Source organism: Rhincodon typus, chromosome 1 (genome assembly GCF_021869965.1).
Source record: "Rhincodon typus isolate 14 chromosome 1, sRhiTyp1.1, whole genome shotgun sequence".
Lineage (NCBI taxonomy): Eukaryota > Metazoa > Chordata > Chondrichthyes > Orectolobiformes > Rhincodontidae > Rhincodon > Rhincodon typus.
The window spans coordinates 70,737,369-70,763,886 of NC_063332.1; the positions used below are offsets into that span (position 1 = coordinate 70,737,369).

Below are 26,518 nucleotides of genomic sequence, written 5' to 3' on the forward strand. Positions count from 1 at the left end.
TGAACTAACAGCATGGATTACTGCATGGAATTGTGATATTATTGCCATTACGGATACATAGTTAAAGGAAGGACAGGATTGGCAGCTTAAAATTCCAGGATATTGCTGTTTTAGATGGGACAGAAAGGGAAACAAAAGGGGTGGGGGAGTTGTATTGCTGATTAGGGATCACATCACAACTATGTTGAGGGAGGACACCTTGGGGGGGATCTTGCATTGAGGCATTATGGGAAAATCTCAGGAATAGGAAGGGTGAAATTACAATGTTGGGAGTTTTCAATAGACCTCACAATAGCCCACAGTAGACAGAAGTGCAGATATGAAGTCAGATACTGGAAAGGTGTGGGAAAAAAGGAGGGTAGTTGTACTGGGTGATTTCAACTTTCCTCTTATTGACTGGTACTCCCTCAGAGCAGGGGGCTTGGATGGAGAGCAATTTGTTAAATGTGTCCTTTTTGAGACAGTATGTTGTCAATCTAACCACAGAGGAGGCCATACTATACTTGGTACTAGGGAATGTGCCAGGACAGGTGATCGATGTTTCAGTAGGAGAGCATTTTGGGCTTAGTGACCATAAGATTTCGAGTAGTTATGGACAAGGACAAGAGTGGACCTTGGGTGAGGGTGCTTAACTGGGCAAGGGCCAATTACATCCACATTAGACAGGAATTGTGGAATGTGGACTGGGAGCAATTTGAGGGCAAATCTACATCTGGCATGTGGGAGGCTTTTAAAGACCAGTTGATTAAAGTCAGGACATGTATGTCCCTGCAAAACTGAAGGATAGGAATGGCAGGATTCAGGAACCACGGACGACAAGGGAAATTGTAAGCTTAGTTAAAAGGAAAAAGGAAGCATACGATAGGTCTAGGCAGCTACAAACTGACAAAGCCATTGAAGAGTATAGAGAAACTGGAAGGAACTTAAACGCGGAATTAGAAGGCTAAAAGGGACCATGGAATGTCTTTAGCATACAGGGTCAAGGAGAATCGCAAGGCTTTTTATGCACATATTGGAAGGAAGAGGGTAGCAAGGCAAGGAGTAGGCCATGCAAGGGCAAAGGAGGGAAGTTTTACATGCAGCCACAGGAAGTGGGGGAGATCCTCAATGAGTACTTTGTATCAGTATTCACTAAGGAGAAGGACATGACTGGTGTCAAGGTCCATGATAAGTGGGTGAATACTCTAGAGAATGTCAATATATTGAAGGTGGAAATTTTGGTATCCTAAATTGCACTGAGATAGACAAGTCCCCGAGATCGGAAGGGATCTATCCCAGGTTTGTGCGAGAGGCAAGGAAAGAAATGGCTAGGGCAATTAGCAGATATCTTCACATCCTCTTTGACCACAGGTGAAGTTCCAGAGGACTGGACATTAAATAATGTTGTTCCCTTGTTTAAGAAGCAGGGGCAGGGAATATCCAGGAAATTATAGGCTGGTGAGCCTGATATCTGTGGTGGAGAAGCTCTTAGAGAAGATACTGACGGACAAGATATATGCACATTTGGAAGAAAATGGATTAGTTAGTGACAGGCAGTATGGTTTTGTACTGGGAAGGTCATATCTCACCAACCCTGATTGAATGTTTTGAAAAGGGGACAAAGACAATTGATGAAGGAAGGGCTGTGAATGTAGTTTGTATGGACTTCAGTAAGGCATTTGGTAAAGTCCCACGTGGCAGATTGGTACAAAAACTAAAATCACATGGGATTCAGTATGGGCTGGCTAGATGGGTACAAAACTGGCTTGGTCACAGAAGACAGAGGGTAGCAGTGGAGAGCGTTTTTCCGAATGGAGACTGGTGATAAGTGGTGTTCCACAGGAATCAGTCTTAGGTCCTCTATTGTTTGTAGTATATATTAAATGACCAAGAGGAAAATGTGGGTGGTCTGATTAGCAATTTTCTGGATGACATGAAGATTGGTGGAGTGGCTGATAGTGTCAATGACTGTGAAAGAATACAACAGAATATCGATTGATTGGTGACTTGGGCACAGAAATGGCAGATGGAGTGTATCATCGACAAATGCAATGTGATGCATTTTGATGGCTCAAATTTAGGTGTGAATTATACTGTAAATGGCAGAACCCTTAGTAACATTAACATTCAGACGGATTTGGGCGTACAGGTCCATAGTTCCCTAAAAGTGGCAATACAGGCAGCCAAGTTGATTAAGAAGGCATATGGCGTGCTTGCCTTCATCAGCCAGGACATAGAGTACAAGAGTTGGCAAACCATGTTGCAGCAATATAAAACCCTTGTTAGGCTGCATTTAGAGTATTGTGTGCAGTTTTGGTCATCACACTACCAGACGGACATGGAAGCTTTGGAAAGAGTACAGAGAAGGTTTACCAGGATGTTGCCTGGTCTCAAGAGCATTGGCTGAGGAAAGTTTAAAAAGACCCGGATTGTTTTCACTGGAAAGACAGTAGCTGAGAGGAGACATGATAGAGGTCTACAAAATTATGAGAGGCATTGAAAGGGTGAATAGTCAGAGGCTTTTTCCCAGGGTTGAAGTTTCAATTACAAGGGGGTACAGGTTCAAGGTGAGAGGGGGAAAGTTTAAAGGAGATGTGCGAGGGAAATTTTTCATACAGAGTGTCAGGAGCCTGGAAGGCACTGCCAGAAGAGGTGGTGGAAGCAGGCATGTTGGCAAAATTTAAGAGGCACCTGGATTGTCACATGAATAGGGAGGAAATAGAGGGATATGGGCTGAATAAGGGCAGAAGATTTGTTTTTTAGATTAGTTAGGACATGATCGGCACAAGCTTGGAGGGCTGAAGGGCCTGTTCCTGTGCTGTACTTCTCTTTTGTAAGTCATGATCAAATGGTAAAGAGGACTTGATGGGATGAATGGCCTAATTCTGTTCCCATATCTTATGATCTTCTAATAATGAGCCAGCCCCTAAGGTATAAAATGGAATGTATTTGAAAATGCCTTAATGAGTGCATGTGTGTGTGGACAAAGAAGGTCAGACAGATGGTGGCTTCATGCACAATTATGATAAATCTCAGAAAATTTAAACTTACCTCCTATAGCATTAACATGGTACAAGAAAATTTCTTGAACAATATCAGTCTTCCTAATTATTAAATCCTTTAAACCCATTGAAAAATCAAAAACAAATCTTTATTAAATTATAATAAACTAAAACGCAGATACAAATATTCAGTGTAAAGTACATACCACTAAGAACTCCTTCTTGTCCACCATTTCATTGCCATCAGTATCAAACATGTTGAAAGCTATTTTAAAACCTGCATGAGGTTCTGCAACATATATACAAAATACCAATAGATTAGTTAGAAAAATGTATCAGCAGCACTATGTCAAATGCATACTCCACCCTCCTGTGCATGTATTATCACATAAATCTAAAGGTGGTGCATGGACCAGTATTTTAATTAAATATTAAATAAGCATTTAAAGTATTATGACTTAGAGAGTGCTTTGGACATTGGAAAATATCCCAAGGCACTTAATAAGAGTGATATCACCGTAACAATGTACCAACACGTCGTGCTGTCAACTTAAGATTGGCACAAATAATCATAGGTGAACCTTTTAAAGGATACGAAATTAAAAAGCAAACTGTGGTATGATTCAATAATGTAAAAACAGGTTGCCTGTGTTTAGGTTTATAAAATAAAAATCTACAAAAAGGAAACACAATAGCACAAATTTCAAATATTTTAATATTATGTTATGCATAAATAAGGTAAAGCAAAGGCAGAGGAACAGTGTTAGAAAGTACAGATATACATGGGTCAAACTTTCTCCTTCACATCCTGTAGTTCATACTTATTTCCTGCTTCATTCATGATATTTTATCTTAATTATGTGCTTTAGTCTTAGAAGACGTCACTCAATTTCCAACAATTAAACAATATTTATTGTTGAGAAGTATTAACTAAGTACTTAAGAAGAGTACCAAATATTTCCTATTAAAAAAAACTTTACCTCCCTTATCAATTTTGACAAAGGTCTCCATTAGAAATTTTAATTATTTTTATCTTTCTATATCTGCTATGTGCTTCTAGCATTTTCTGCAAGTTTGATATCAGTCTATTCTTTAATAAGGATTCTTAATGCACAGAGGTGATAAATACCAAGATAATGACTACACAAATTCATACTGAAAATTGGTAATGGATTTTTTTGTGCTTCAATTAACTTCTACTGCACTTACCAAAAGGTTACAAAGCAAGGTTACAAGCTACTGGATTGTTTACTTATATTCACAAGTAAAATGGCGCAAGCATAACCTTAAAATATGCACAGCACTTCAGTTAAGATTATTAAACATGCTAGTTGTTGACTCACTTGTTAGTATGCACAAAAGAAACAAATATTCTGTGTAGGCAATCAGACCTAGAAATAGGGAAAAATGGCATTTTTTATTATTTAGAAATAAGAAAAAAAATGCAGGTTAGTAGAGCATAGCAAATAAAACGTTTCAAGTATCAACATTCATCACGATACTTCTGCAGTGCGTGGCCTGGACGTTGATCCCAACGTTTTTCAGTACGGTATTGACAATTTTGCATTGTAAGTAAAATGCTCAGTAATGAGGTTTTCATCTTTACGAATGATTTCCTGTTTATACTAAAACTGAAGACCGTAAAATGATTAGTTGAGGTTAAATAGTCTTCTGCATTACAACTTGTTGCTTTTGTTCCTTAAAGCATATAAAAATAGAGAACAAACATGATTGACCTTTCAAGTGGTTACAAATGCAAATAAAATTGAGGTACACCTGTGATATTCACCGACAGATAAGAAATTCCTTGAATTTTGATAAGAGGATGTAAAACATTCTTAAGTAAATCACACAATTAATGTGAAGACTTTTTATTTTTGTTTTTATTTGTTTTACAAAGAGATTGTCAGCTAACAATGAGAAACCATTTGTTGGGCAACAAATAACTAAACATGAAGACAACTGTTTACCAGCCTCTAAAAGCATTCAGCCCTTTGTGATTGTAGATCATGACCTATGCTCAGATAGTTCTGGTTGACTGCATTGAGTGCTATGGGAGAAAGATTTTGAAATGGTCACCACAAAACAAGAGGCCTGTCCAGCAAGACCACAGAGATGATAAAAAGGTCATCGGAATTTTTAAGAAAAATATGGTTAAAAATTATGCACATAGATTGGATGTTAGTTTCAGCCACAGAATATTAAAAAAAGACATGTTTTACTCTTGCTCAACACATTTTAATCAAGCTAATATGCTAAAACATAAACAATGGCCTAACATTCCATAGTTTCTGCTCCACTGCTGGATTTGTTGTGGTGGAAGAAAACTAGCCACAGAGTATGAATCTTGTGCCAAATCAAGAAGCCAGGTTATTTAAACATTTGGGCAGGGAGTCCATGACCATTGAGATGCTGCAGAAGTGTCCAACCTAACACTCCTCATAGGTTGGAGCAACACCCTGCTGGTACAATGGAGGAAATTAAGGATTCCTAATACACAAAGTTAAAACTTGGGAAATAAAAATCCCCAAATAACACTGCCAAATCTTAGAGAATCAGTTTTCTCTTTCCATTATAAAAATGCTCGAATTACTTGACATATCTGGCAACATCCATTATGACAGAAACAGAGTTAACATTTGAAGTGTGTTCTGATGAAAGTCACACCCTAAAAATATTAACTCTTTGGAAAGAGAAACAGAGGCTGACAAACCTGCTGGGTATTTCCAGCATTTTCAGTTTTTAATGGCACGTTCACAAATGTATTCCACTTTTGTCCTTTCTTCACTGCTCATGCCTTTTGAAAACAGTGCAGAATCTACACTTCTCAGCAGGATGAGTCTTACCAAGGTAGGCAGGGTATACTCCTGAAGCCTCACCAAAGTCGAGTTCAGGCTATGACGAGATGAAAATCTAGCAAATTTACACCCCAAATTTCTATCTATCTGTTTCCACTACACTATGAGCTTTGGCACTGGTATTTATGGAACTTTGTTATGTATTTGAGTAAGCAAATAGAATTATCAGTAGGATAATAGGAGGATTTTAACAGTGTGATACACCATACATTATGTACTCAAGTCATAGTGGAATTGAACTCAATTGTTTGATTCAGAAATAGAGTTTGCATGCCAAGTTCATTAATGCCAATGAGCCGAAAACAGATGACCATAAATGTTAAGATTTTTAGAAAACTTGATCTAGTGAAGTTAAAGCACGTAAAAGGTTTCTCAGCCTTATTTTATCTATTCATCCAAGCCACATGTAATGACAAAATGCAGGTCAAAAAATTATATTCACTCTTGGGCCGTGGAAGTCACTGGCTGGTCAAGATTTACAGTCATAGAGATGTTCAGCAATGAAACAGACCCTTTGGTCCAACTCGTCCATGCTGACCAGATATCGTGAATAAATCTAATCCCATTTGCCAGCATTTGGCCCATATCCCTCTAAACCTTTGCTATTCATATACCCATCCAGATGCCTTGTAAATATTATTGGACTTGCCTCACCACTTCCTCTAGCAGTTCATTCCATACATGCACCACCCTCTGTGTGAAAAAGTTGCCCCTTAGCTCCCTTATATATATCTTTCCCCTCACCTTAAACCTATGCCCTCAAGTTTTCGACTCTCCAACCCTGGGGAAAAGACCTTGGCCATTCACCCTATCCACGTCCCGTTTGATTTTATAAACCTCTCTAAGATCACCTCTCAACCTCTGTCACTCCTGGGAATATAACCCCAGTCTATTCAGCCTCTTCCTATAGCTGAAACCCTCCAACCCTGGCAACATCCTTGTAAATCTTTCCTGAACCCTTTCAAGTTTCATAACATCCTTCCTAGAGCAGGAAGGCCAGAACTGAATGCAGTATTCCAAACATGGCCTAACCATTGTCCTTTACAGTTGCAATATGACCTCCCATTTCCTACACTCAATGCACTGACCAATAAAAGCAAGCATACCAAATGCTTTCTTCACTATCCCATCTACATGTGACTGCACTCTCAAGGAACTATGAACCTGCACTCCAAGGTCTCTTCATTCAGCAACAACCCCCAGGACATTACCATTAAGTGTGCAAGTCCTGCCCTGATTTGCCTTTCCAAAATGCAGCACCTCACATTTATCTAAATTAAACTCCATCTGCCACTCATCAGCCCATTGATCCACCTGATCAAGATCCCGTTGTACTCTGAGGTAATCTTCTTCGCTGTCCATTACACATCCAAGTTTGGTGTCATCTGCAAACTTACTAACCATACTTCCGATATTCACATCCAAGTTATTTTGACCCATCTTCAATTGCCCCTGAGAAGGTGATAGTGAGCTGCAGTCCATGTGCTGTAAGTAGATGTAGGGAGTGAATTCCATGATTTTGACTTGGATACTTTTGTACATTTTAGTAGCTCCCCAAGTACACTATATGATATAAAACAGCTTCACAACAGATTTTTAATGGTTTTACTGCTGTAATAGATCTGGATTTAATCAAGTTACCATGGTGGAATTGTAATACATTTTTTGTAATATATTTCATAAAGCGATACTGCGGGTAATTTTAGTTTTGGTTAGTAATTAGAGCATATGGTGGTATTGATTCAACTGCCCGTTATATACAAGTCCCAATTTTCATTTCTACCTACCAACTTCATTAGCATGGCAAGTTCAAAATCAGTTCTATAAACATGAAACTAAATTATCCTTGAATATTGACTGACATTTTATCAACAAATTTCCAAATATTGAACAATTCTGTTGAAAACAGAAAACCTGAAGATTAATTTCTGCCACAGTTAGCTGGAATATTAATAACTGATTTCCATAACTTGTTTATTCCAATTGGATATAAAATACACCTTTGCATGAGAAATATAAATTATCTTAACTAAATTGACATGTCAAGTGACCTGAAATTAATTGTCCAATCTTAACAGTCATTATACTTTACCATCAAACTAGTGACAACAATAAACATTGCTATATAATGCAACTAAGGTATATAGGTTTGATTGTCTAAACCGGGCAGTGAATATTCACAAGGAAATTCTACAGACTAAACAGGATTGATTCTTGAACTTAGAACTTACAGTACAGAAAAGGCACTCATCACACTTTCCCATATAAAGCCCATAACCTTGCATGTTATGACACTTCAAGTGCTCATCCAAGTACTTTTTAAAAGGTTGTGTGTTTCCCATCTCAACTACTCTCCCAGGCAGAGCATTTCAGGCACCCACCATCCTCTGGGTGAAAAAGATTTTCCTCAAATCCCCTAAACTTCATGCTTTTAACCTTAAAATTATTTTCCCTTGTTACTGAGCTTTCGAATAAGTGGCACAGCTGTTTCCATTTACCTTGTCCATTCCCCTCAATCTTATACACCTCTACCAGGGTCCCTTCAACCTTCTCTGTTCCAAAGAAAATAACCCAAGCTTGTCCAGCTCTTCATAACCAAAATGCTCCATCCCAGTCAACATTCTGTTGAATCACGTCTGTAACCCCCTCCAGTGCAATCACAACCTTCTTATAGCACAGTGATTGAGAACTGCACATAGTACTCCAGCTGTGGCCTAACCAAAGCTCTGTACAGCTGCAACTTGACCTACCTGCTCTTATTATCTATGCCTCAACTGATAAAGGCAAGTGTCCTGTATACCTTCTTACCTACCTTATTTAACCTGTTGCACCACCTTCAAGGATCTGTGCACAAGCAATCCAAGCTTCCTCAGCTTCCTAGTGACCTGCCATTCACTGAGTAAGACTGCTCTCTCATTAGAGATACAACTGGTGATGATTTAACTTGAGGATCACCACAGGTGAGTAGTGTGGTTGAGAAGGTGAAACATTCCTGTTAACCTCAGCCAGTACAGGAATTGATCATGTTGGTGTCACGCTTCATATCAAACCAGCCATTCAGCCAACTAAGCTAACTAACACCAAATTACAAGGAACATTGGTCACCACGCCTCAGGCAAGGTTGAGAAGGAGGGGCTTTTGTAGTAACCTCGACCGGTATGGGAATTAAACCTGTGCTTTTGACATCTTTCTGCATTGCAAACCTGCCAAATGAGTTAACCAACTCCTCCCATGATTAGCCTTCAGATTTTATACATGATTTTTCTTGCAGTTTCAGTGCACATTCTATGACTGATTCTCCAGGGTTTCAGAGTTACAATTTTGTATCGAGACTTTTAATCGGGATAACATTTTCCTATGAAAACATTGGTTTAAGATAGAACAAGAGCTCAGTCGGAGCGAGAGAGGAGAAGATCGAGCTCAGCTGGAGCAGTAGTGGAACAGGAGCGGATCGAGTGAACTCAAAAAGTGACAGAGGATTACAGCAAGAGATTGGCTACCTGGGAACCAACTTTAGAGATTGAGTGAGTAGTACTGAGAGGGAGACAGAATGTTGTTGTTTTTTGTTGTTTGTAGTTTGTTAGGAAGAGATATTCAGAGCGCACAAGAGAGAAACATCTGATTTGGTGATTAGTGAGTAAGGTTGAGTAATTTGTTCCTAGTTTATTATTTGTAGTTGGTAAGGTTCACAAATGAAAGGAGAACTTGGCCCTGTGGCCTCTCAGGCAGAAAAGAGTTGGGTGATCACCAGGAAGACGAGTAATTGAGGGCAGGCATGACAGGAGTTCCCAATAGCCACCCGCCTCTCAACCAGGTATGCAAACAGCAACAGCCAAGCTTGTGGCACCACAGTTAGCTCTGCTGCACAGCAGGGGAGGTAAAAGTCCGGAGAGCTCTTGAGACAGAAAGATTTGATTGTAAGGGGAACTGACAGATGGTTCTGTGGCAGCAAATGAGGCTCTCGAATGGTATAACGCCTCCTCGGTGCCAGGGTTGGAGATATCTCAGAGCAGCGTAGGATATTCTGAAGGGTGAGGGTGAACATCCAGCAGCCATGGTACATGTCAGTGCCAACATGGGTAAATACAATAAATGAGGTCCTGCAGCAGGAATTGACAGAGATAGGCAGTCGATTAAAGAGGAAGACGACTAAGGTTGAAATCTCCAAATTACTTCCATTGTAATTCTCTGTTGAGTATAAGAATAGGAAGAGAGATCAGATGAATGCATGGCTAAAGGAATGGTGTAGGATGGAGTGTTTAGGATTTTTTTTTATCACTGAGACATCTTCTGGGGTAGGTGGGATCTGTAAAAGCTGGCCAGGTTATACCTGAACTTTGTTGGGAGGTTTGTTTTTGCTGTCGGGGAGGTTTTAAAACTGACCTGGCTGGGAGATGGGGCAGTAGATGTAAATTTGGAAGCAAGGTCCAATCAGACATAGAAGGAATGCGAGGATAGACCAGTAGGCGGAGAGAACTTGGGCAGGATAAGACACTTGGGAGCAAAGATAACATTATAGCTATCTTAATGCAAGGAGCTTGAATGATAAGGCAGATGAATTTAGAGCACTGATCAGCACATGGGGAAATGATATTGTTGCAATCACTGAGACATGGTTGAAGGAAGAACAGGACTGGCAGTTTAACATTGCAGAGTATAGACGTTTTAGGTGCAATGGAAGGGGGAGATGAAGTAACAGCAGTGGGATCATTGCATTATTAATAAAGGAAACCATTATTGCAGTAATGAGGGAGGACATCCTGGAACAGTCGTCAACTGAGGCCATCTGGGTGGATCTTAGAAATAAAACAAAAGCGGTGATTACCTTGCTGGCCTCCCAACAGTCAAGGGAGATAGAGGAGTAGATATGTTGGCAAATCACAGAAAGATGTGAGAGAAACAGGGTGATAGTTGTAGCAGACTTCAACTTTGCAAACATTAACTAGGATTGGCTTAGTGTGGAAGGATTAGGTGGGGTGGAATTTTTAAAGTGTATCCAGGAGTGATTTTTTGTGCCAGCCGGTGGACAGTCCTACTAGAGATGGAGCAGTGCTGGACCCAACCCTAGAGAATGAAGTCAGTCAAGTGGTTGAAGTTTCAGTGGGTGAGCATTTTTTTGAGGATAGTGACCGTAACTCTATATAAGTTTCAAAGTCATTATGGAAAGGGATAAGGATGGTGCAGAAGATGAGTGTCTAAATTGCAGGAGGGCTGACTTCAATATCATTTGACTGCAACTGGCAAACCTGCAGCTACTTGCAGGTAAATCTACTTTTAGAAAGTGGGAGTCTTTTAAAAGCAGTACAGTTAAAACTCAAGGCTATCATGTTCCTCTAAAAGTGATGGGCAAAGGCAGCAACTCCAGGTACAGCGCATTAAAAACAGGGGAGGCCCTTCACAAGTATAGAGTGTGCAGGAGGTTGCTTAAAAAGGAAGTTAGGAGGGTAGAGGGGACCAATGAAATGTCTTTGGCAGATGGGATCAAGAAAAACCCCAAAGCTTTAATTAGTTATATTAAGAGTAAGAGGATTACCAAGGAAAGAGAGGGACCTATTAGAGTCCTAAGTGGCAACCTGTACGTGGAGCCAGTGGATTTGGACGAGGTCTTAAATGAATATTACTCATCTGTATTCACAGAGGAGAAAGACATTGTTGATGAGGATCTCAGTTGGGATGGTGATGTTTGAGAGCACATGAAGATTAATAAGGAGGAGGTATTAGATGTTTTACCAAGCACACAGGTGCATAAATATCCAGGGCCTGATGAGATGTATCCCAGGCTGTTATAGGGGGCAAGGGAGAAGACTTCTGCGGCCCCCTGGAGGAGATACTTCACTGGCCATAGGTGAAGTGTCAGATAACTGCAGGATAACTATTGTGGTTCTTTTGTTCAAGAAGGGCAGCAAGGATAGGTCAGGTAATTACAGACAAGTTAGTCTGACATGGACAGTAGTTAAATTATTGGAAAAAATTCTGAAGGACAGGATTCATCAATACTTGGAAACGCAGAGAGTGATCAGGGATAGGCAGCACAGATTTGGTTGAGGGAGATCCTTTCTGACTAATTTAACTGACCTTTTTGAAAAGGTGACTAAATATATTGATGAGGCTAGTGCAGTTGATGTGGTCTTACTTCAGTAAGGCCTTTGACAAGGTCCCACTTGAAAGGCTGTTCTAAAAAGGTAAAAGCCCATGGGATCCAAGGCTAGTTAACAAACTGGATCTAAAATTAGCTTACAAATAGGAGGCAAAGAGTGATAGTGGAAAGTTTTGTAATTGGAAGCTTGTGATCAACAGTGTACCACAGGGATCGGTGCTGGGACCCTTGCTATTTATTATGTACTTTAACGACTTGGATATGAATTTGGAAGATTTGATTAGTAAGTTTGCAGATGACACAAAAATTGGTAGTATCGTTCATAGCAAGAGGAATAGTCTCAGGCTACAGTCCGATATTGATTGGTTGGTAAAGTGGGCAGAGCAATGGCAGATGGAATTTAATCCCAATAAGCATGAGGTGATGCATTTTTGGGAGATCTAATAAGGGAAGGACATACACAATGAATGGTTGGTCTCCAGGAAGTTCTGAGAAACAAAGGGACCTTGGCATACGAGTCCATAGATCCCTGAAGTTGTAAGGAGCGTTGAATATCAAGAGAGCCTGGTTGCAACTTTATAGAGCATTGGTTAGGTCACAGTTGGAATATGTGCAGTTCTGGTCGCCACAATCAAAGATGTGATTAAATTAGAAAGGATGCAGGGAAAATTCACCAGGGTGTTGCCTGGAAAATCTCGGGTTTGAGGAGAGAGTGGATAGGCTAGGCTGTTTTCCTTGGACTAGAGGCGGCTGAGGGGAAATCTGATTGAGGTATAAAAAATAATGTGTAGTGTAAATCAGGATAGATCGTGAGGACCTCTTTCCCATGGCAGACATCTCTAAGACTAGAAACCATAAATTTAGGGTGAGAAGCAAGTAGTTTAGAGGAGATCGGAGAAAAATTATTTCACCCAGAAGGTGGTAAACGTACATAACATGCTGACAGACAGTGGTAGAGGCAAGTACTCTTGCAACATTTATGAAGCATCTGGATGGGTACTTAAAATGCCAGAGCATAGCAGGCTATGGATCAAGTGCAGGTAGCTTGGTGTTTGTTGGTTAGCATAGAAGTGGACTGAAAGACTTTTTCTATGCTTTATGGCTCTGTGACGATTCTAATGTTTAGAATGTTCTTAGAAGCATGAAGTGTAAAAGTAAGTAGGCTACTAACAAATTCCACTGGGATGGTATTCTTTGCAGGAGAGAAATTTGAAGATGATTTTATGACTGGTATTAAATACATTACCATATTTTATTAGAAGAGGATAACATTCTGTGCTAAAAATGTACTGCATAACCACACACACTCAGAATTAAAATTATTCAGTTTTTGATCAGACATTCAGCATAATGACTTGATTGCTGATGTCTGTTTCAACAAAACGTGTACTGTATTGACACATACAATTTCCAGTATTATTTGACGTGAAAGTGATCTCTCTACTCACCATATAGTGCCTTAAATCATTGCAATTGTAGCAATGTACATTTACAGAGACAGTATAAACGATAAATTCGGACAGAAAAACTTACAAAGTAAATTTAAGTTCAGACCGAGAAACTTAGAATGTAAATTTTTCATGGAAATTATGAAGATCTTTAACCTTACAGTTAATATCTTATCGCGTCACATTGACATTCGGGATCAAAGGAGCATTTCATGTAAAAAAGGATAACTGTGGACAAAGAAATAGCAGTGTTCAAAATGGTTCGGGGTAAGGTGAATAAGAGGGAGGCAAGAGAAAGGAACAGTGAGGGAAAATAATGATGACAGGGGAAGAGAGGTGGTTGAAGAGGATTTCAATTTTGAATTTGCACACCATACTCTTATAGTTATATATATTGATTTTATATTTAAAGTTAAATATATTTACAGTTGAATAGAAAAGTCTTTGAAAATTTGAATTGAAAAGTAATCAGTGGAATTTAGCAATTTCTATTCAATACAAGATAAAAAAAAACTTCACCGTTCATACTAGAATGTAATTAGCACAACAAGATTACCAGAAGCAAGAATGTTAACTACTGACAAACTTATAAATAAATTGGCACTGTCGATACAGTTGCATAAGGATACCATGTGCTACACTTGTATTCCCACTACTTTATGTCAGCAAGTTTAGGTATAAACGACCACGTCAGAATATCCTTTAGCATTTTCCTCTGCTAAACAAAACTGATCTTGGAAAGAAACTCTCAATATTATTTCTTCAAATATACCAGAAAATGGATGCTTCTGTAGTACATATAGTTTTGCAGTGGTCTAGGAGGATTACACAAGAGGCTGAAAAATTCAAATCCAAAATTCTTCCCCTCCAGTCAAGTTTTTGACAATACTACCCTCTGTTAAAGTTCTCTCCAGGAATAAGCAATGTTTATATTACCAAAATACTTAATACCCACTGAATTACAAAGTGTCGCTGTGTTTCTTTGTGAATGCCTTCAAATTCTAGTTCAAATAATTGACACTGACAAGGCAAAAGTTCAAATAGATGTTGTTAAGCAGCAAAATTCCACAGCAACACCTCACAAAAAGGTTTCTTGCATACACTGTAACTCAATGCTATTCTAACAGTTAATTCTATTCACAAATATCTGTAGTAAGAACATGAAATTGTCTTGCTAGCCAGGGACCTCAAATAGACTTAGACATTCTCGAGGGCCTTCACAAGCCCTTCCAAAGATGAGCTTTGTTTGACGGCTAGCATAATACCTTTGTGAGTAACTTTGCTTTGGTTTGAAACTCAACACCAGGATTAACAGGTTTCAACCCAGTTCTGGTGCTCAGTTTCAGTTCCAACCTTGGTATTTGGTCTGAGTGTGAAAAAGTACCTACATCACAGGTATTCAGAGTGTAGGAATTAACTTCTCAAAGCTCAAATGGCAGCTTTATCCATCAACAATGAGCAACATTCTGGAAATGTAAGGTTTTAAAAATCGCATAAACTCCTACCAACAAAAGGAATGAAAATTCACAGTAATTTCAGCATTTTTTTCATGGGTTATGCTTTTGAAATTGCAACTGACTGCACTCTCTAGTTTCAGAAACATTTAGTTTTTCACATTTAATACTTAAATAAAACTACCTATTAACTAATTGTGAACATGATTACACATATTGAAAGTCTGATGAAAAGAAAGACATTAACTTCCTGTTGGAGACCAAATATTAGCTTTATGTTAATAGATATAGAAACTATGTAGTAGTAGGATGTTAGTGCACAAGAATGTTTATAAAAAGGTATGATCCTCTTGATATTTAGTGTTGCATACCAAGGCTTTCCTTCCACATTTTTGTTAAAATTGCATTTTAGACCCTTTGATTACTAGTCCCAAACTACAGTAAGGCTGTGTATTTTGGAAATCATCGGAATTTAACATATTTTGATTCAAATATAAGCTATGTTTTTAAAGCACTTATCTTCCCCTAATTTCAACCAATTTCTGTATTGTCCCAACTAAAATAATCACTTTTTAATTTAAAAAGTACATTAAACAATCAAATGTACACAATAACTTAATTATACTGGCCACATTTCCTTTTAAATGATATATTGTAAAATGAATTGGCAAATAAAATTCTCTTGGTCTTGATTAACTTTGATCATGACATGCCAAATCACTTGAACAGCACTCTTCCATAGTGAAGTGGAAATCATGCTTTCATAACCTCCCAAATACACCATTTCAACTTTCTTGCCATAGATGCTATATAAAATTCAACTTTTCCACAACTCTGCTACATGTACCATATCCTAAACTAAGTCCTCTTCATTTACTGCAGACTTCAGTGACAAGTAATGGCCACTCATCCCTAAATATTCAAGTGTTATCACACCATGGCTTCTCCTGACCCCACTCCAAATCCCCCATTATACCTAGCACACTTTGTATTTTTTTTTCTGATACTCTGGTACATCTCTTCCCATTCCCTTCACTACACCTTGCCAGAGTCTTCAACTATTGGATCCTCCTGTCTGAAATCTCCAACTATACCACTACTTCTCCAGTTCTTGCTCCATTTTCTACTACCATTAACTATTTGTTATTATTGAAATTCAGTTTAAATGTAAGCAAAGTTTATGGAATTATAATACTTTGGCACCTAAAGTGCAATTAAAAGTAAGTTGCTTTTTAAGCACAAAATCTATGAAGTCCACACACCTCACAAATACATTTTGACCTTGGTTGCCAAAAAGTGTTAATGTATTTTTACTAAATTTGCTCACTGATCATAACTAGTTCCTTTTGAACTAAGCAATGTGAAAATGAAGCAAGGGAGCAAACCAGACGAACCAAAAGTCTCTTAGAACCATGTTTTCCCATGCTCCATCATCATTATATATAAATATTTTGAGTTATCACTAAACCAGGACATCAGTATTGGCCACAAGACGAACCTTGTTCATATGTTTTATAAATTCACGACGAAAAACAAATGCAATGCCAACTTATCTGGAGTATTTCACTAACCTCTATCATGTAAAGTTCGAAAAAGTCTTGAAGAGCCTTTCCATACCGGAGGTGTTTCTGCAAGCATGTTTTCCAATTCCTGTAAAACCACGTAAAGAAATAAAATGCTTGACGTGGGGGAAAAAAATTACACCTCAACAAGATTTTGTTTAAAGTAGATTTTCATCTACAGATCTAAATCCATTCTAATAAGTTTTGGTAAAGGTGTTAATCCCACTTGCAAGGGACAATTAAAAGACAGGACTGATATAGGACAAAACGTCTGAAAGCATTCCAAAGATTTCTCAACGTATTATTGGCTTTTTCAAAGGCCAGTAAAAAGTTCCAGGCAAAAAGAATAGGGAACTTCAGGCACAGGCAGGCATTTACAGGAAAGTGGCTACAGAGGATCACCACAAGCGTCCAGGGAGAAGATGGAATTGCTATACATCTGTTTCTGTATCGACCCAGGTCCTGAGAAAATATTCCTCACATCATTCAGAAATTGTTGTGTCAGCACACAAAACTGTAATGGGTACAGTTAATCAAGCACAACTAATATAGCCTCCTTTAGGAAAATGTACCTCTCTCAACAGAACAACTGCAAAAATGAGATAATTTCACCTCGCTTTGCAGATAGCAATGAGAGGTCACAAAGAACCTCTTGGTAGTCTGACTAGCATGACATCCTCTGAACAAAGCAAGTTGTAATGTAGAAAAATATCTGAAAACACTTAACAGAGATGTGAAGAATGGGTAAAAGGAGAATATCAAGGATTAACAAAATATTGGTAGATCAAGTCAATCTTAAAGGGGGTCTTAACGAGGAGAAGGAGGAGAATTAAAGACTTTGGGAAAGGAATGACAGAGCATAAGGTCTAATTGGCTGAAGGAAAAAAAACACCCTTAGTGGAACGACTGTCATTTATGGAAGAGTTCTAAACTTGCACTATGCTTTACTTCAATTCATGAAAAACCTGGCTCTCAGTTTTAGGCCATATCCCATAACGAATGGAAATAGTTTATTTCCATCCATCAAGGTCCTCTCCTTAGATCTCAAAACATTGATTTAATCCTCTGAGTTTCAGGGAAGACAACCCCAGAATGGACAATAGCAAGTTTGAGGGGAAATATATGTAAACATCAAATATGATCTTTAATATTTTGTACAGGGTTAATTTACGTAAAATAAAAAATGACATTTTTGAGTCCGATCTTTTTAATTCACACCAACGTTAGTATTTATAGTGCATACAAATCTTGAATATAATGCACTTTCAATCATATTAAATATTTTAGGTTTGTGTATTTAGCATATAGTAAATATTGCGCAATCATTTTATCCTCTATAATTTACAAGTTTATTTAAAAGCTACGAAGGAAAATTTTACTTTTGGCAAGAAAAACGGCAGAAAATTCAGTCGTAGATCAGTCATCAGCAATGTAACCCCCTCAATTATACATTGTATCATAAAGAGAGGAAGAAACGGACAGGCAGGGTGTATAATCGGCAATCATTCTTCTACAGCCAGTTTTCCACATCCAACCAAATGTTAAAATCAGCCTCACTGCCTCAGGATTGCTCACCTGTTTTGAAAGGGATTTCCGAGGTCTAAAACCTGCAAAACAAAGTTCACTTATTTCAATCATTGCATTATATGAATTGTGAAAATAAAATTGGTGTATATCCTTTAAAATTCATAAATCAATACCCATTACTGTCAAAGTACATTTAAGCCTGAAAGATTAAAGGTAACTTGATAGAGGTCTTCAAGATTGTAAAATAGTGATAAAGTGTATTCACTGGTTAGCATGATGACAACGAGGGCACAAATTTAACAGGTATGTTGCTGAAGTAGAACCTATATGTGGGTTTAAAATAAATTAGACCGTTGCATGAAAAGGAAGAATGTTAACAGTTCAGCAGGAAAGCAATATTAGATTAAATAGCTTGTGCTAAATGACACAAATGTGTACCAGGTGAGGAAATTTGCTTCCTGCATATTCTGACATATTTCTGCTGCACCCCGTCTTCGTACCCAACTTTTGTCAGCAGGAACCCCACCTTTGCCCAACAAGGTGAACATAGTGAGAGAGGTGGGAAGGAAGCACTTATTCTGAACATCAGATTTTCCATGTCCTCATCACTCAATAAGATGTGACACATAAATAACACATTACCCTTATCCGCCAGTCTGAAATGATACATTATGATTAAGGAGGTTAAAATCAGGAACAATATATTTCAATATAATATTCAATGCCCCCTTTAAGTAGGAAGTCTTTCAGCTATCAGATTTTCTAGGAATGAAAACGTAGCAAGTGTCCTAACACACTTCTTGTAAGTTGTATAAAAATGAAGCTAGAAACTGATTCCATTAAGAATAAACACTAAAATCCAGAAAACTGGCAAGTGAGGGAATTTGGTGCAGTTAAGGAGGACAGCCTGTTCAGGCCTTTTATACAAGAGAGGGAACCAGCAACTGCGAGTCACGAGAGCTGAAGCCTGCAGGAATTAAATGGGTGTACAGGTAGGTAATTGGTAAGTTGCAATCCTTCCCCCATCCTCTCTAAACTGGGGTAGTAGTTTAGACAGATACTGTGGAGATAGAAGTATTGTATTAAGTTTATAGCGGTACTGGTTAAGCTTCATATTATAACCACAGATCACCTCAGTGATGTTCTAAACTTGGATACAAGAGCACAGGAAATAGGATCAGGAGTGGACCATATGGCCCAGTCAAATCTCCTCCACTGTTCAATTCCATCATGGCTATTCTTAACTTCAAACTCACTTTCCTGCCTCCCTTTCATCTCCCAAGAAAACAAAAATCTGTCTATTCCAGCCTTAAATGTGTTCAACAATGGAATATCCTGGAATAGAAGATTCAAAAGTTTCATATTTCTTTGGGTGAGGTAATTTATCATCTCAGTATTAAATGATTGGACCCTTATCCTGATATTGAGACCCCAGTTTCAAATTCCCCAAACAATGGAAAAAAAAGTCAGCATTGGTCCCATCAAGCAGCTCAGAATCTTGTACATTTCAAAGAGAATGCATCTCTCACTTCCAAACTCTAGAGAAAATAAACCAAATGTGCTCAATTTCTCACCACAACCTTTTATCATAGTGATCAATTTAGTGAACTTAGTGAATTTAGTTGAGCTTTTCTTCAATGTGGATATCAAAACTATACACTGTAATTCTAGCAAGACCTTTTTATTCCTATACTCCAGTCCCATTACAGTAAAGACCAATATGCCACATGCCTTCCTGACTGCTTGTTGTACCTGCATACTTTGTGTTCCTTGAATGATACCACCCATCTCTCTTTGAATATCAACACTTAAGTTTCAGACCTTTTAAAAAAAATTCCTCTTTTATTCTTATTAACAAATTAATCATTTCATATTTCTACACAAAATACTCCATCTACCATATCTATAGCCAGCGGTCACAGTTTAAGGATGCAAGGTAGGCTGTTTAGGGCTGATATGAGGAGAAACTTCTTCACCCAGTGAGCAGTGAACCTGTGGAATTCTCTGCTACAGAAAACAGCTGAGGCTAAAACATCGAGTTGGATGATCAGCATAATCATATTCAAAAGGCAGAACGCAGATTCAAAGGTCCAAATGGCCTACTCCTGCTCCTATTTTCTATTTTTCTGTTATGACCCACTCATTTAACCTGTCTCCATCTCCTTGTGTCTACCCAATAGGTTCCTCTCCACAAATTTAGATATATTACTTTCTGCCTCTTTATCTCTGTCACGACTATAGATTGTAAATAGCTAAGGCCACAGCATGGACCTTTATTGTGCTCTACTTCACTGTGTGCACTGAAAGCGCCCAGTTTACGCAGATTCTACTTCCCTTCCATTAACTAATCTTCTATTCATGTTGAAATATTATTCCAAACTCCGTGAGACATTATCATTTCCTGCTTACCTTTTTTGTGAAACCTTCTCAAATGTGTTTTGGAAATCTAGGTATAGGAAATTTACTAGTTACCCTATAAAACTCCTACTGAAATCCTCAAAAGAAAAACTGCAACAAGTTTGTAAAATAAGATTTCCCTTTATAAAATCATGTTGACTTGTTTTAATCAACTATGATTTTCTAAGTGAATTGCAACACAAGATTCCAGTATTTTCTCCATAATAATATCAGGTTAATTGGTTTGCCATTGTTTTCTCTCTCCTGTCTTGCCAAATCTAACGGGGCCATTCCTGAATTAATAGCTAATGCATCCACCATCTCTGTACCTTTCTCCTTTAGAACCCAAGGGTTTAGATCATTAAGTCCTTTGTGCCGAATGTCATGAACCCTTTTCTAATGTTTTTTTCCAGATGACATATGCCCCCGCTAAAAAAATGGAATGTCGGTTGTTTCAGGCACCCAGTGTCAGCATCAATTATTTTCTGGTCAACTACAACAGGCATTAATTGCTGCGTAATGCTTCCTCTATATCATCAATGTACGAAACCCTAACTGAACAGCAATTTCTATGTCACTCGCAGTTACAGACTTAGACTTGGACTTGAAACTTGAAAGAACATCCAAAGATCAGGGTAGTTTTTATATGGTACAAAATTAATTGAGGATAGAAAAAAGTATAGTGCTAAATTATCTGCTTTAAAGAGACCCCATATTCCAGATTTCTCCAATTGGTGAACCTGACAATCTGCTGATATGGTACAGTTGATAGACTGCTTAGTATAACTCTGTAAATAATTATAAAAAAAAGCCGTTAACTACTTGCATGCTAAATAGCATTTCTTAAAGTAAGCGTGTAACTGTTACTTTTAGCTGTTTGGTGATTTTTGAGCTAACTATCTGTATTAGTGTGAAAATTTCAAGAGAATATGATCTTTTGACAATAACTTTGGAATACTGCGTTCAATTCTGGTCTCCCTACTATAGGAAACAGGTTGTTAAACTCAAAATGGTGCAGAAAAGATTTGCGAGGATGTTGCTGAGGTTGGAGGGTTTGAACTATAGGGAGAGGCTGAATAGACTGGGGCTATTTTCCCTGCAGCGTTGGAGACGGAGGGGTGACCTTATAGAGATTTATAAAATAGAGAGAGGCACGGATAGGATGAATAGCCAAGGTCCTTTTCCCAGGGTAGGGGAGTGCAAAAGTAGAGGGCATAGGTTTAAGGTGACAGGGGAAAGATAATGAAAGGAACCGAAGGGGCAACTTTTTCATGCAGAGTGTGGTGCGTTTATGGAATGAGTTGCCAGAGGAAGTGGTGGAGGCTAGTACAATTACAACATTTAAAAGGCATCTGGATGGGTACATAAATAGGAAGGGTTTAGAGGAATATGAGCCCAATGTTGGCAAATGGGACTAAATTAGTTTAGGATATTTGGTCAGCATGGACAAGTTGGGCTGAAGGACGTGTTTACGTGCTGTACAAGTGTATGACTCTTTGGCAGGACTGTCTTTTATAGTAGGATGAGACAATTTCTCTTCTTTTATACTAGGACAACAATGAAGATTAAGAAGTTTAAGGTTGGGTATACGTATGGCACGTATGAAAGCATCAACAATTGCATTCCTCACTCAGCATAAGATATGCTTCTATGAAAGTATTAAGAGTATTAATTGGTTGTGTCAGGAACTACTCTCATCTTACCTGAATGGCCTCAGTTCCTTCAATAATCAAGAGTTTCAAAACCATCTAGGAAAAGCAGCCTACTTAATCAACACCCTGTCGACACCTTTAAACCTTTAAACCTTCATTACCTTCACCATTGGCACAGTGTAGCTGCAGTGCGCATCAGCTACAGGGTGCAATGCAGCAACTCACAAAGGCTTCTTCAGCAGCACTTTCCAATCTGCAACATCTATCACCTAGATAATACAACAGAGAAAAGGTCTAAATATAGAAGATTCAGAAGGAAGTGAAAAAGCTTGTGAAGCAAAGAGACAGCATGAAAATAGACTCACAGTGAATATAAAAGGGAATGCCAAAGTCTTCTGTATGCATATAAAAAGTTAACAAATGGTGATAAAAAGAATGAATGGTGGAGTAAGAAACAGAAGAGGGATTTAAACATGGAGGTTGGGAGAGCAGTGGAGGTACTAAATTAATACTTTGCATCTGTGTTTACCCATGAAGATGCTACCTAGCTGAGATGAAAGAGATACACTAGAGGTATTTAAAATAGCTAAGGATTAGGTGGGCTGTCTATATTCAAAAGTTGATACAAGACCAGATGATCTGTATCCAAGAATACTGAAGGAATTGGCAAAAGCAATTATGGAGGCACCAGTCATAATTTCCGTGTTGCAACCACGTTAGGTATGTCAGAGTGGTTGTGTACTAATGAATTTGTATAAGGTCAGAAATAGCACCCTTTTAGTTTGAGTGTTTCAATGTAAAAAATAACCAGCAGCACAGTTTTATGCTATAAAACAAGGTAAAAGGTGAGTTTATTACACAATGAAAAGTTGTTTAGGTAAAAAAGTGAAGTTATAGCTAAAATGCAGATAAAGACTTAAAGTAAACAAGAATACAAGTTACAAATGAAGATGAAAATTACATCAGTCATGATAATCATTGCAGGCCTGGTGTGTTTGAAGATTCTCTTTCTAAAGCAAGTTAGCTAAAAATATCAAATTCATGACTCTGTCACCGTGATAGCTTCTACAGTCAGATAGTCAGAGGTTAATCCTACAGAACAAAACAGATCCTGGAAACCAGTGAAGGCTCCTTTGCTTTGCTTTTAGGAATTACAGGTCATGGCTGTTGGCAGCTCGATAACAGGCGTAGACTCACTCCTCTGCTTCTCTGTTGAGAAACAGTGGTTGCTTCAAGATGTCTCTCCAATGGTCTGTGCACAAAATCATTGCTCACAGTCAGACTTATGTACAAATGAAAGCTTACAAAGACTCATGGCACAGTGATGGCACCTTACCTGAGTTAGGAGACCTGGGTTCAAGTCTCAGCTGCTTCAGAGATGCGTCATAACATTTCTTAACAGGTTGATTAGGAAATATATAAAATGGCTTCTATGCCAAAGCTGTTGAATCTTGCTTCCATATTAGGTTAGCCTCTGTGGCACAGATCTATTCATTGTCCTTTCATGGAGATAATTTCATTTTTTTAAAAACGGTATCAGCAACTAACTTAATTGGTTCTTATCCTGTCAGGTCGATTCTGAGACACAGGATCTATGTGCATTTGGAAAGGCAAAGACTGATTAGGGATAGTCAGCACGGTGTTGTGTGTGGAAATTCATGACTTACAAATTGGATTGAGCTTTTTGAAGAGGTGCCAGAAAGAATCATGAAGGCAGAACAGTAGACATGGTTTACATGGACTTTAGCATGGCCTTTGACAAGTTCCACATGGTAGACTGGTTAGTAAGGTTAGATCACATGGGATCCAGGGAGAGCTAGCCAACTGGATACAAAATTAGCTTGACAGTAGGAGACAGAGGCTACTGGTAGAGGGTTGTTGTTCAGATTCGAAGCCTATGATGAGCGGTGTGCCACAAGGATTGGTGCTGGCTCCACTGTTGTTTGTCGTTTATATAACAATTTGGATGAGAATAAAGGAGGCATGGTTAGTAAGTTTGCAGATGACACCAAAATTGGTGCTGTGGTGGACAATGAAGGAAGTTATCTTAGAGTACAACGGGATCTTGATCAACTGGGCCAACAGGCAGAGAAATGCAGATGGAGTTACCATTTTGTTAAGACAAACCACAGCAGGACTTGCACAGTTAGTAGTGGGGCCCTGAGGAGTGCTGTTGAACAGAAAGATCAAGGGACGCAGGTACATTGTTCTTTGAAAGTGGCATCACAGGTGGACAGAGTGACGAAGCTGTTTGGCACATTTGCTTCATCAACCAGAGCACTGAGTACAGGCATTGGGATGTCATGTTATGGATGCACAAGACATTGATATGGCCACATTTGGAGTACTGTGTATAGTTCTGGTCGTCCTACTGCAGGAAGGATATTATTAAACTGGAAAGGGTGCAAAAATGATTTACAAGGATTTTACCGAGACTGGAGGGCTTGAGTTATAAGAAGAGGCCGAGACTGTTTTTCCCCTGGAGCGTAGGAGGCCGAGGGGTGACTTTATAGAGGCTTATAAAATAATGAGGAGCATGGATAGGGTGAATAGCCAAGGTCTTTTTCCCAGGGTAGGGGAGTGCAAAACTCGAGGGCATAGGTTTAAGGTGAGAGGGGAAAGATATGAAAGGGACCCAAGGGACAGCTTTTTCATACAGAAGGTGGTGCATTTATGGAATGAGCTGCCAGAGGAAGTGGTGGAGGCTGGTACAATTACAACATTTAAAAGGCATCTGGATGGGTTTTTTTTTTAAAAATTTCATTCATGGAATGAGAGCATCGCTGGCTAGGCAGCACTTATTGCCCATCCCTAATTGCCCAGAGTGCAGTTGAGAGTCAACCACATGGCTGTGGGTCTGGAGTCACAGGTCGGCCAGACCAGGTCAGGATGGCAGTTTCCTTCCCTAAAAGGACATTAGTGAACCAGATGGGTTTTTCCCAACAATCGACAATGGATTCATGGTCATCATTAGACTCTTAATTCCAGATATTTATTGGATTGAAATTCCACCATCTGTCATGGCAGGACTCAAACCTGGGTCACCAGAACGTTATCTGGGTCTCTGGATTAACATTTCAGTGATAATATCACTAGTCCATCGCCTCCGTCCCCGTATATGAATAGGAAGGGTTTAGAGGGATATGGGCCAAATGGGACTAGAGAAATTTAGGATATCTGGTCAGCATGGACAAGATGGACCGAATGGTCTGTTTCCATGCTGTACAGCTCTATGACTAAGTGAAGAAATTCCTCCTCATTCCAATCGTAAATGGCCTGCCCCCATGCCAGGGAAACTGCAGCTACTTTGTCAAGTTCTCCAAAGTTTTTATTACTTCTCACTCTTCTAAACACTATAGAATACAGGCCCAATCTCTCCTTGTAGGTCAATCCTGCAATCTTAGGAATCAGAATGGTGAATGTTCGTCGCACTACCTCTTAAGCAAAGAGAACAAAACTGCACATAATATTCTAGGTGCAGTCTTACCAAGCCTCTGTACAGTTGCAGCACAGTATACTTACTCCCACATTCAAATCATCCAGCAATAAAGATCAACATACTGTTTGCCATTCCTAAAAGTTTTCTGAACTTGCAAGTCAGCGTTCAGTGACTTATTAGCAAGGACACATAGGTCCTTTTGGAAATGAAGATTTCCCAATCTCTCAGCATTTTTCCTACCAAAATAGATAATGTTAAATTTCTTTTCCCCCCACATTAGATTCCACTTATCATGTTCCTGCCTGCTCACTTGTTTTAAATCCTCCTGAAGCCTCTATGCATCCTCCTCACAACAAACATGTCCACCTTGCTTTATGTCCTGATAAATTTGGAATTATTACATTTGATCCCCGCACCCAATCGTTGATATGGATTGTGAATAACTGGAGCCCAAGCACTGACTCTTGCAGCACCCCTCTAGTTACAGCCTGGCAACATGAGCCCAACCCGTTTATTCCTCCCCTCTATTTTATGTCTTCTACCCAATTCATGCCAGTATATTAATGCAGTATAATCCCCGTGATCTAATTTTGCTCAGTCCTTTCAGAAAAGGTTATCAAAAACCTTCCTCTTCATCTTTTCAGCTGCTGACATCTTCAAAAAACTCTAACTCCAAGGTTCATTAAACGTAATTTCCCTTCCATAAATGCATGTTGACTGTGCCTAATCATATCACTATTTTCTTAATGTCGAGTTATCACATCCTTTATAATAGATTTCAGTAATTTTTCTTAACAGGCTCCCTCCTTTAAATTCTGGATTTACATCTACAATCTTCCAATCTGCAAAAATTATTCCAGAAGCTAGAGGATTTTGGGCAACCAATATGTCCACTATCCCCACAGCCACCCCTTTGAACAATTTGGGATGTACACCAAGTCCAAGGGATTTAGCAACTGTTGGTTCCATAAACTTTTCCAGCACTAGACTTTTACTGATACTAATTTCTTTCAGTTCCTCGTTCATACTATCCCCTTGGTTTTCTAGTAAGTTTTCTGCAAAGTTTTTTTGCATCTTCCTTCAAGACAATAAAGCACTTGTTT

The 26,518-nt window shown here is 38.8% G+C and overlaps 1 protein-coding gene across 5 annotated transcripts in view; it reads right to left on the reverse strand.

Annotated features, from left to right (window-relative positions):
- LOC109934783 (calcium uptake protein 3, mitochondrial) overlaps positions 1-26,518 on the reverse strand; it is a 170,912-nt gene that overhangs the window by 110,860 nt on the left and 33,534 nt on the right. For all 5 annotated transcript variants that reach the window (XM_048605044.1, XM_048605037.1, XM_048605011.1 and 2 more), the window contains exons 3-6: positions 17,976-18,007; positions 16,410-16,488; positions 4,325-4,372; positions 3,188-3,270 (exon numbers count right to left, since the gene is read on the reverse strand). In XM_048605044.1, coding sequence (XP_048461001.1) covers positions 3,188-3,270; positions 4,325-4,372; positions 16,410-16,488; positions 17,976-18,007 — 242 coding nt within the window. The remainder of the gene's footprint in view (positions 1-3,187; positions 3,271-4,324; positions 4,373-16,409; positions 16,489-17,975; positions 18,008-26,518) is intronic.